Raw genomic sequence first — 12,150 nt, forward strand, 5'->3', positions numbered from 1 at the left:
TGTTCTTCTCCCTCTACCGGCTGCACCTCAGGACGGCCATCTGTTAAACTTCTGAAATTAGCAGACAACACCTCAGTCATTGGCCTTATCTGTGATGATGATGAGTCTGCATATAGGCGGGAAGTTGAACAGCTGGCCCTGTGGTGCAATCGCAACAATCTAGAGTCGAATAGCTTAGAACCGTGAGGATGACAGTGGACTTCAGGAGGAGCCCCCCAGCATTGCCCCCCCCCTTACCATACTCAACAGTACTGTGTTGGCTGTGGAATCCTTCAGGTTTCTGGGATCCACAATCTCCTGGAACCTGAAGTGGGAACCCAACAACAACTCAATCATCAAGAAGGCCAGCAGAGGATGTATTATATCTTATAACCACTGTACAATTACTCCTGCAATCATATTTATTTATTTCACCCTTACTGTATAACAGGCATGCTCATACCATCTAATATTTATCCCTGCACTTCTTGGACCCTCCACTTCTTTGCACTATTGTTGTGTTAGAATTCACATGTGTGCGTATGTGTGTATTTGTGTGATTGTGTATCCATGTGTGTAGGTGTGTGTGAATCTGTGTGTGTGTGTATGTAGAAGTGTATATCTGTATGTGTGTGTATGTGTAAGTGTATCTCTGTATGTGTGTGTATGCAGAGATGGGCAAAAATACATCAAAATGTATTTTGATACAAAATACAAAATACCCCTCAAATAAATGTATCAAAATAAAATACTAAATACTGTTGCCAGAAAATGTAACAAAATACAATACATGTATTTTGTATTTTTAAAATACAGGAAATACTTTTTTTCTGAATTTTCAGTTTTCTCACAATTTGGTATAGCAGAACATTCAGGTTTGGGCTATTCAGTGGCGTAACGTAGTAACCACCGGGCCAGGTGCAGGCTATTATGACGGGCCCATGTCAGTGGTTCCGTATCCTTTTTTTCATGTTTGTAACCACCGCCACAGGGCTCTCATTGCAATCTCTATGGCTTCCGAGAGGGCTATCCCCACCGTGCTTTCGTCATACGTAAATGCCAGGTAAGGACTAGGACCCAATCTGGCACTCCGCGTCCGGGCGAGACGCTCCACTTTGTGAATGAAGCGTGCCTCACCTAGGACGCGATCTGGCACTCCGCGCCGATGAGACTCTTTTTTTAAATCTTAGCATACTATAAACGTTGTTGAGACTCTTACTAAAGATCTTACTCATTGTCACACAGACAAAACAATAAACGTAGCCTACTATAAACATTGTTGAGACTCTTACTAAAGATCTTACTCATTGTCACAGAGACAAAACAATAAACGTAGCCTACTATAAACGTTGTTGAGATTTGTATTAAGTTGAAAGTCGGTAACAAAACAGAGACAAACAGCTACATGTCAAGCAATGTCATTTATTTCCTAAAATACGTTTTACGAATCCAACTTACATTACCACTGCACACTCACAACCTAACAGATAACGTATAGAAGTTGTACTAGCATTTGTATTCAAAGTTAACACTTTAATCTACCAAAGTACTCACCGTTTAACAATACAACTTCCACAAGTTACAGATTATCTTTGACAACATTGGCGCCCACATGTGATTGACAACACTGGCGCACACATGTGACATCAAACAGATAAATGACCGTGTAGCTATTCGTTTTGTCTCTGTGAGAATGAGTAAGATCTTTAGAAAGAGTCTCAACAACGTTTATAGTAGGCTAAGATCTTTATTTAAGAGTCTCATGTGCGCCCGGGACCCTGCCTCTATGCAATGCGGCGCGGAGTGCCAGATCGCGTCCTAGGTGAGGCGCGCCTCATTCACAAAGTGGAGCGTCTCGCCCAGGCGCGGAGTGCCAGATCGCGTCCCGGACATCACACGGCTTTCATCAAGTCACCTTGTGTCACGATGGCTAACGTGCAACAACTCAATTCGTTCTTTGAAAGAACCTCCTTTAAGTCGGTGTACTAATGAAGATAAATTGACAAGGATCAAGACAGCTTTCTAAGTTTTCGAACACAACCCTTTTTTGTGAAAAAAAAAAAAATTTAACATGAGAGTCAATGAGAGAGATCTGGGGTGATTTCCTTTTCGCCCCAAAATGGGGCGGGCCATAAGAAGCAACACTTTTGGCAAATTGACTGATTCAACAATGACATTCACAGGCAGATCAGATGGTCTTGTGGTAGAATCCGACAGAAAAAAAATCTCCTTCTGCCTAAACACTGGAGAAAGTAATTTGAGTATTTTAAATACAAAATTACTCCACTCTAAAGTATTTTGTTACAAATTACATTTGATTTTTTATTGGCCCTATCAAATACAAATTACAAAATACTCAAAAGCAAATTAACTAGTATTTCAAATACAAGTAATTGAAATACTGCCCATCTATGTGTGTATGTATAAGTGTGTGTGGGTGTGGGTGTGTATGAGTGGCCCCCTCCTGAGTGCTTTGTTACTTTCCACTGCCCTGCACCTGCACTCTGGTTTTCATGCTCGACCTTACATGATACCCATTCCTACACACGGGCCTAATGACAATTGTAGCTGCAATTCTGCACTGTTTGACAATGATCATTTTCAACACCTCCTTCTCTTCCTTGATGAGCATCATTGCAAGAATAAAGTCTGTTTCCTGATTGATCATTCTCTGACTGAGTCTCCACCCATCTTTTGATACTAAAAAAATACCAACAACATTCAGATCCACAGGACATCTTTGGAGCTTGTTAGAATTTCCCTCAGAGTGCAGACCTCCGCCAAGGAAAAATGCCCCATTTCTCAACATTTTGCAACATTATTAAACTAAATTGAGCCATTGAGAGGGCAGCTTCCAAACAGGTCACAGAGTTCCTGTCAACGAACAATCTCCTCGATCCAAACCAGTCTGGATTCAAAGGCGGTCACTCCACCGAAACAGCCCTGTTGTCTGTGACGGAGGCCGTAAAAACAGCTAGAGCAGCAGCTCAATCCTCGGCTCTCGTCCTCCTTGACTTATCAGCTGCGTTTGACACAATCAACCACCGCATCCTTCTGTCCATACTGTCAAGAATGGGCATTTCTGGCAAGGCGCACTCCTGGTTTGAATCTTACCTCACTGGGCACTCACTCAAGGTGTCATGGCAAGGTCATCTGTTTGTACCTCACTTCCTTACTGGCACCTTGGCTTAACTTGCACTTAAGCAGTAACAGTCCCGCAGTATTTAGTATTTATTGTTACACCAGGTTTTATTGCTCTTAGCTTGACTGTTCTCTCTCTTGTACGTCGCTTTGGACAAAAGCATCTGCTAAATGACTAAATGTAAATGTAAATTGGTAGAGCCGAATAGGAAACTGAAAATATCTCACCTGTACTTGCCACTCTGCACTGGCTCCCTGTTTCAAAGTAGTCCTTCTAACATACAAAGCCCTAAACAACTTAGGCACCCAGTGCAACTTTATAGGCTTGAGACTAGAGAAAATAAACATTCAATTTCTAGTCTTTTTTACACGTAGTAAGTTTCAATAACTCCATACCATTACATATCGACATTCAAGGAGCAAAGATGAGACGTCGTTGTGTGGTGAGAACTGATAGAAAATCGTACACAACAACAATCGCCGGTGGGGAGAGGCCATTTTTCCATTGACTGGAATCCTGTTTTATTTATTGGTGGCACCAATAAATAAAGATTTGGGGGGAAAACGGCGGCGATTGTTGTTGTTTACGATTTTCTATCAGTTCTCACCACACAACGACGTCTCATCTTTGCTCCTTGAATGTCGATATGTAATGGTATGGAGATATTGAAACTAACTACGTGTAAAAAAGACTAGAAATTGAATGTTTATTTTTAAGCCTCGAAAGTTGCACTGGGTGCCTTTAACTCCAAATTACCTCAAATAATGAGTTGTCCCCTACTGCTCACCCTACACTTTGTTGTATAATAATGCATCAAATAATGCATGTATAATAATGCATCAAAAACCTGTCACTAGTCGCAATGTTCTTCTGTCATTCAAAACATTTCTTCTTCTTAGCCATTTCTTCTTCTTAGCCATGTTGTCTGGAAGAAAGACTTCCTTCCTTTTGCTCTGACAATGTTCCCCAACTCTGAGGAGTGTTTTTTCCAGCAGGACAATGCTCCATGCCACACAGCCAGGCCAGTGAAGGTGTGGATTAAGGACCACCAGATCAGGACCCTGTCATGGCCAGCCCAATTCCCAGACCTGGATCCCATTACAAACATTCCCAGACCTGGATCCCATTAAAAACATCTGATACGTGATTAAGAGGAAGATGGATGGTCAATAACCATCAAACAAAGCCGAGCTGCATGAATTTTTGCGCCAGGAGTAGCATAAAGTCACCCAACGGCAATGTGAAAGACTGGTGGAGAGCATGCCAAGACACATGAAAGTTGTGATTGTAAATCAAGGTTATTCCACCAAATATTTTTTTCTGAACTCTCCCTAAGTTCAAGCATTAGTATTGTGTTGTTTAAATATGAATATTTAATAGTTTTCTTTGCATTATTCGAGTGAAAACACTGCATCTTTTGGCATTACATTCTGGCATTCCTCTAACCAAAATCATATACATACATACATTTACCCGTGGGTCAAAACATAACCTTCATCTATCTGCTAAACGCCTACCTGTTATGTCCTTTTATCATAGAGTTATAGCCGATAAACCATGTTTGGAGTACTATAAAAAAATTCATCAGCGGTTAATTTTTTGAGTATTAAAGAATTGTTTTCATGTAAAGATTCAACTTCATGTTTATTCCGTAGAACACGAAGTGCTATTGAGACATGCAGACTTTGTAGCATGTTTGTTTACACGAATACTAGCTAGGCTATCATGGCAAATCTCTATGGAGGGACGAAAGTAACCTGTTACTATTTTACCCAACAATGCAGAACACCCAGATATTCTAAATAAATGCATATCTATGTTTTATACTGTTATTCGTGGAAGACAGAAATGGAAGAGCAGTGTTTGTATGTTGTTAAAGGCACCCAGGGCAACATTAGGGCATCAAAATGGAAATATTCTGGATAAGACAATTTTTATGATATTGACATTTACTTCACCATATTAGCACATTTGCATCATTATTTGATACTTTGGGCGTTAAAAAGAGCGCTTCAACTAGCCGCAAGAGCGTAGCCCTTTATTTATTGGTGCCACCCATAAATAAAGCAGGGTTCCAGTCAATGGAAAAATGGCCTCTCCCCACCGGCTACTGTTGTTGTTTACGATTTTGTATCAGTTCTCACCACACAACGACGTCTCATCTTTGCTCCTTGAATGTCGATATGTAATGGTATGGAGTTATTGAAACTTACTATGTGTAAAAAGACTAGAAATTGAATGTTTATTTTTTCGAGTCTCAAGCCTATAAAGTTGCACTGGGTGCCTTTAATATCTTTGAGCAGAACAAGCTTGTCCATGACACCTACTCATGACACTCAAATAACATACCTGAATGATAACCCGAACCCCAAATGGCAATCCTACCTTTTACCACTTAATAAACACAGATTAGCTCGTATTCCTTCAATCGTTTTCTTATGTGAAGCAAGAGTGTTATGTAGGCCTGGCCAGATTCAGCAGCACAAGTGTTACTTTTGGTTTTGTTTTACTCTCAACCACTTACGACGAAGCCTTAATGCTGAATATTTTGTGCAAGTGAGATAACAGTTCCAGTGCCACTGCCATAGCTCTGGTACGCTTGGTGTTGCACTGTGTTGATCAACCCAAATGAGCTTGTTCATGTGTAACCTATCTTGACAATATTAGAAATTACTTTGTTTCATTCATTATCCGCCAATCCTGTAGATGGCGGTAGAGTCCCATGCGTCAGCAGGGTATCTTGCAGATTCCGGTCAATGTGATGTTAAAAGGATGTCTTACCACCGATCCCAGCAGCGATACGCATCCTTGCCCGACATCGACTATTCGTTAAACATCCTTGTGTTTTGGTGTAAGTTTGTAGCTGTTTTGGACAGTTCCCAGCATCTAAAATGACTAACGTTACCGTTACCAATATACAGACGCAGGTGGCTTCTACAATGGAGCTCTTGACAAAGGCAGCTATTTCAGAAGTAATCAAAATTTTTGACGACAGTTACATGGTATTGCGCCTTGAGATTTTACAAAATCAAAACGAAAAAGAGGCACTGCAAAGGAAATTACATGAAGTACAAGAGGAGCTCACATGTGTTCGAATGCAACTAGAAACAGGTACACCTTTGGCTAACCTTCCTTTAACGTTACCATATGCAAACATGCCTGGCCTGTCATTTGACGAGAAAGCCTTTGGTAACAATAGCAAACCATTGCAGGCTGCTGTAAAGTAAATGATTTCCAATCATAATATCTATTCCAGTCAATACAATTAGCCTGAGGGTAACCTGGTTTCGGAATGACTATTAAGAAAGAAGCCTGGGTCTGTGAATCCAAATGTGCTGTGGTCTTTAGTAGAAGCCTGGTAGGCCTAAAGAATACTCCTTTCACACATTATATTCTCTTAGGCCTAACCCCTTCCAACTGCCCTCCCCCCACAAAGCATGAGTTGAAGGACTGGAGTTCATTAAGAGGTGGCGAGGCAGTGATGGAGGGTATTGGCCCCGAACTGCCGCTCACCAGTGAGCACAAGGTCTGTAAAAGTGTGCAAGGTCCATAGTAGGCCATGGTTTAGGCCCGTTATGGCTGTGAAGGCAATATTGTTAATTATAGATCACTGCTCTCTTCCAGCAGTCTTCCAGAAAGAACCCATGCCTTGTGCGCATCAAAGAAGAGAGACCTGGAGATGATCTTTGGAACCAAGAAGCAGGTGGATACACACATACAAACACAGGCACACACACATTGTAGAAATAATGAACACACATTGATCAATTCATTTTTTCAAGTTGAAGTAAAACATAAGATCAAATAATCGAAATCTTTAAATGTCAAACTGATGATCCCTTTGGAGGATCTTGTTTTCGTTCTAAAGTGCTTAAGCTGTTGAAATGCTGTTGCAGAGTCTGTGAGGTATGACATCACTGTTGCTGGAAACTCTGGAGTCAGCCAGCAGCTCTCTCTGGTGAGTCTTTGCACAGATACGTTCAGGGGCGGACTGGGACAAAAAATCGGCCCGGGCATTTTGAACCAGACCGGCCCACTAAATTCGATAACACACCTTTTTAATCTCGAATGTCTACACCAACCAGGCTTATAGCTAGCAGGGCGTCTGCCCTATAGTCTACTAAAAAATAAGAAGAAACGGGACGCCCTACTTTTAGGCAGGACGGCCTAAAGACGCCTTATTTTTCTCCCGTTTTACCTGTTAACTTCGCTGAATGTGATCAAAATTCACCGTTTCAGTCGCTTCAGTGCTTAGCGAAGTCTAGAATCATACATATGACCTGCCAATTAGAAAATACAAAAAATACAAATAGCATTGCTGTATTCCCGCTACAACAACGTTACATCATGATTCCAACGAAACATTGATTCACGGGCTCGCAGAAGCTCCAGAAGACAGCTGTCTCACCGCACGTCACTGAACCTACTACTGTATGAGTTCAACAAGAGTTTGTGTGTTAAGGTGGTGGTCTTAATTAATCTAAATGCAATACACATCATACACTTTAAAGCTTTGTTCAGAATACGGAGGTATAAGATCGGTCGATATTTTCCATGAAAATAGCGACTGAAGAACCCCCTGTTCTCGTCTCCGAGAGGACAGGCTGTATTGCTCCCTTTTCTAGAAGGGAGTCTATTTCCTCCTGTAGGAAACGCGCTTGATGAGGTGGCATTAACGTTTGAACTACGCCCCTGAACTTCGGGGGGGACGGGAAAACTGGAGCGTATAACGGGCTATCATAATTCGGTATCTGGACAAATTGGCATATTTTCGGAATACCAGGGTTTGGGAATACTGGGCTTTCGGAACAATTGACATGGCACCGCGCACCATTCAAACACACAACATAGAGTGTAGGCTAACGGCTGGCTGTTTCAGAGTACAGTAGGCTGAGGGCTAGCAACAGCTACAGACTTGTCTTGTATTTAGCTATGCAAACGAACTTGGCCATAGAACATAGGTTCTAAGTCAAACATATTTTAGAGACGTTTTAATTCATGATCAGTAAGCTTACCGTAGGTCGTTGTATCGTATCTCCCTGGCTGTAGCCACCAGCACTGTCATCCACGGGAGCTGATGGCAAAGTTTAGCTAAAGGTAGAAGGTGTTTGCTAAAATGATTGGACGAGACCCTAGTCACTCAAGAAGACGGTCAATGGGCCGCAGACTAGCGTGCGCGTGTCAAGCATGTCAAGGCCATGGGCCACGCTGTTTACCGTCCTAATGCATTATGTAGGCAGGTCCAAATCGAAAGGGGTTTGTGTTGGGTCAGCCCAGGGGATGTGATTGGGCCAGCCCAGTGTCAGTAGGGCCGCTGATGAACTAATTTCGTGGGCCAGCCGGTCAGACCATTATATGGGGAAAAAAATTAAAAATTAAAATTCGGGACCATCGGCCCATATTGCACCCCGGCCCAGCGGGCAAACGCCCGGTATGCCCGATGGCCAGTCCGTCCCTGGATACGTTACACACACACACACACACACACACACACACACACACGTCATATAGTCATAAACACACACACACACGTCATAAAGTCCCACACACACACACACACACACACACATTATATAGACACACACCTTGCATAAACACTATTTTCAAAAATACAACTTTCACACATACACACACACACACACACACACACAATTCCAACTCAGTCCTAAGACTAATATGGGACCTAAACACACACACACAACCTCAGACCCAATCAACCACCAGAGAGAAACACGCACACACACGCGCACACAACCTCAGACCCAATCAACCATCAAAGGCCTCATAATTTCCCCCCTCCGCCTCGCAGGAGCCTGTGGAGTTTGGTGAGCTCAGGCTGAAGGTGGAGCAGGTGTCCCAAGGTGATTCCATGGAGGACGAGCAGACCCAGAACGAGCACGGGGACCAGCACTGGAACCTCATCATCAAAGAGGAAGGCAACGAGGACGACAGCTTCCCACCACTCCTCCCCAGGTTCGATCAGGCCATCGGCTACTTCAACTCCAACCCCATCAGCCCTGAGCACCATGCTCCTCCGGAAACGTCCCATACCCCACCCCTGCTGCCTGGAACCAGCGCAGAGGCAGTCAGCGCGTTTCTGGGGACCAATATATATGTTGCACCGCCTCAGGTGAAGCGCACAGGGAAGAAGCCCATCGTCTGCCCGGTGTGCGACAAGCAGCTGCAGTCGCCCTCTAAGCTCGTCAAGCACATGCGGACGCACACGGGCGAGCGTCCGTACACCTGCGGTATCTGTGGCATTGCCTTCACACTGACGAGCAGCCTGAAGACGCACCTGAGATTCCACAGCGGCCTGCGGCCGTACAGCTGCTCCGTCTGCGGCAAGGACTACACCCTCTCGCACCACCTCAAGAGACACATGCACTCTCACTTCAGGGAGCAGATCGCCAGGCTCGAGGCTCAGCAGCAGCAGCAGCAGCAGCCACAGGCTAGGTAGGTTTTTCCTTCCGGCAGGAGGCTGCGGTCCATCTGGACCAAAACCTCACGCCACAAAACCAGCTTCTTCCCGGCTGCAGTTGGCCTAATTAATAAGGCCCGGGACCCCCACCTGACTTGGACTCTTATCCAGCCCCCACGCCTCAAGTCTGTGTTACATTAACACACATTGCATATGGCACATTGCATATTGCACATTGCATATTGCACATTGCATATTGCACATTCATATTGCACTCCTGTTTTGCATTTTGCTTTGACTTTACTTTTTGATATTTATTTTTTATATACTTTTATCTTAGGTGTAGTACTTTCTCTTATGTGTGGTACTTATTGTGTTTTTATGTTTACTGTATGCACCGATACACCAGAGCAAATAAATACAATTCTGATTCACAGGACACGCACAGCCCTCAAAGAACCAAGGAGTTTTTAAAAATAATTGTATGAGTGCAAGAGTATCAAAAACGGCACTATTGGGTTCTTATCAAAGGTATTGAAATGTTGGACAACATCTTATTAGATCACACATACTCCACATTTAAGCATTAAAAAAACAATGTATAAAGGATTTTTTTTTGTTTGTTATTGCTTTGGTTATGTAGCGTTCATCTCTGATATCACAATAAATAAAACTATAATAAATATATTACTTACTAATAATATAACTCTACCTTGTCGGTCGACATTCTACTTTAGCTTCTGGCATTGTCTTTGCCAGTTCCATATCTTTCAGCTTAACAAATACATGTGACATCAGGCGGTCTCAAAGCACAATTTGTATTTCATTCTGAAACTTTAGGGGGTGCTCAGTAGCAAGACATACCAAGTCTCCCATAATGGTGCTTTAATGATTCACAGTGTATTTGGTTTGTCCATTTATTAAAAAAAATAAAAAATACAGCGGTTGAGTATCCATGAAGTTGAAATGTTTATTTCAATGGGCAAAATAGTGACGAAAAAACTTGAAAAACAAAAGAATGACAAAGGGCATTGCATTACAAGCCTTTTTTCAAGAGCCCTATACGGGATCAGGATGGACGTGTCAAAGTTGTGCGGTGCCCAAATCGCAAAAGCACTAGGAGCAGAAGTCACTAAAAAAAAAACAGTGTAATAATACAAAGAAGACTAAAGCAGAACAGTATGCTACTGTCATCATGCCATGTTGACACAAACATACTAATGAATAATAGAAATTCAGAAGAGCAATAGTGTGTACGTTTTGCAATACAATGTGTGATTGAGCACACATTATGCACGTTATTGTCCTGGTTAGTTGGTAATAGGCCTATGTGATGCTGCAGACAGATGCTGCTTAGTCTTAAAATCCACTGAACTGTCTGAATATTTAGGGTAATTGATGTCGTAGAGTATTTAACTGACTGAGATGACATCTCAGATAAAAGCCTGACAGAGGAGGTAGCTATAAAATGTCGTGCAGAACTACAGTCCCGTTTTATTCGCGCGCGTATAGCACGGAGTTGAATGCCACGGCTTTATCAGACAGAGGAGCGACCTGCTGTCTCTTTAAGTTGGTGTCAAAGCCGATTACGAAGGATCTCCATCGTGATTCCGTCTGTTCACTAGATCTATTTTTGTTTACGTCGCTGCGTGCACGTTAAGCTTTTATTTTTTAAACTTGTGTATTTCTGTGTCCTCTGCATACTTTTATAGCCAGCTTGATTAAGTAAAATATTGAATTTGCTCGATGCTCTGTCAACATTGCAGGCGTTTGGACTATTCTGCGTGGGGTTGATACTATAGACAGCGCCAGGCACGTCAACTTTCCACTGCGCGTCTTAGCTAAGAGAGGATTACCGTAGGGTAAACAACGATTTCAAACTTTCTCTGCTCTACTCTAAACTATTGAACATCTGAAGACTATGTGGTCATGCGAAACTGTGTGACTTTCAGAGACGGAAAATGCAGAAAAGTGTTCGGTACAATGAGGGGCACGCTCTGTATCTCTCCGTGATTGCGCGCAAAGAGGGCACCAAACGTGGCTGCTTGAGCAAGAAGACAACGGAAAACAGCCGATGGAATGAGAAGTACTTTGCACTTTATCAAAATGTTCTGTTTTACTTCGAGAACGACCAGAGTACACGGCCGTTGGGTATCTATCTGCTCGAGGGTTGTTCATGTGAGAGGATGCCAGCGTCAAAAGTCTCCTCTGTTGGCAAAGAGGCACAGGACAAGCAGGTATGCCAAATGTTCATGTGATGTACATTGAGAGTGCTATACTGTGGTTACTGTACTAGAAAATAAGTCCTAGGTATCAGTCAGTCAATCAGTTGAGAATGAAGTGATCACACCGCGGAAAGAGTGGACTGGGAACTTGATGTGGGTTACATAAGTTACTTACACAGAGTGTCTGGGGGCATTGAATATGTGGGATGGTGCCTATGTTCTTGAATCCATCATAACAACCGCTGAAACGTATGCAGCATAGAGGACGGTCACACGGTTGCTTACAACTACTATTTTAGGGTTGTTTCTGATATCCAGAAGATGTATGGCTTTGCTCCTCAAGTACCCAGCATTCCCACTCTCAGGTCCAGATGACAAACTAGTGA

At 42.8% G+C, this 12,150-nt stretch overlaps 1 protein-coding gene across 1 annotated transcript in view; it reads left to right on the top strand.

The window, feature by feature from the left end:
- Nucleotides 1-11,500: 11,500 nt before the first annotated feature.
- The window catches only part of rasgrf2a (Ras protein-specific guanine nucleotide-releasing factor 2a), a gene marked incomplete at both ends in the record, with an annotated part of 30,050 nt that continues 29,400 nt past the window's right edge, over nt 11,501-12,150 (top strand). Inside the window, one exon of the mRNA XM_080835883.1 lies at nt 11,501-11,773. Within this exon, the coding sequence (XP_080692009.1) occupies nt 11,501-11,773 (273 nt within the window). The remainder of the gene's footprint in view (nt 11,774-12,150) is intronic.

Source organism: Sprattus sprattus (genome assembly GCF_963457725.1).
Source record: "Sprattus sprattus genome assembly, chromosome: 3".
Lineage (NCBI taxonomy): Eukaryota > Metazoa > Chordata > Actinopteri > Clupeiformes > Clupeidae > Sprattus > Sprattus sprattus.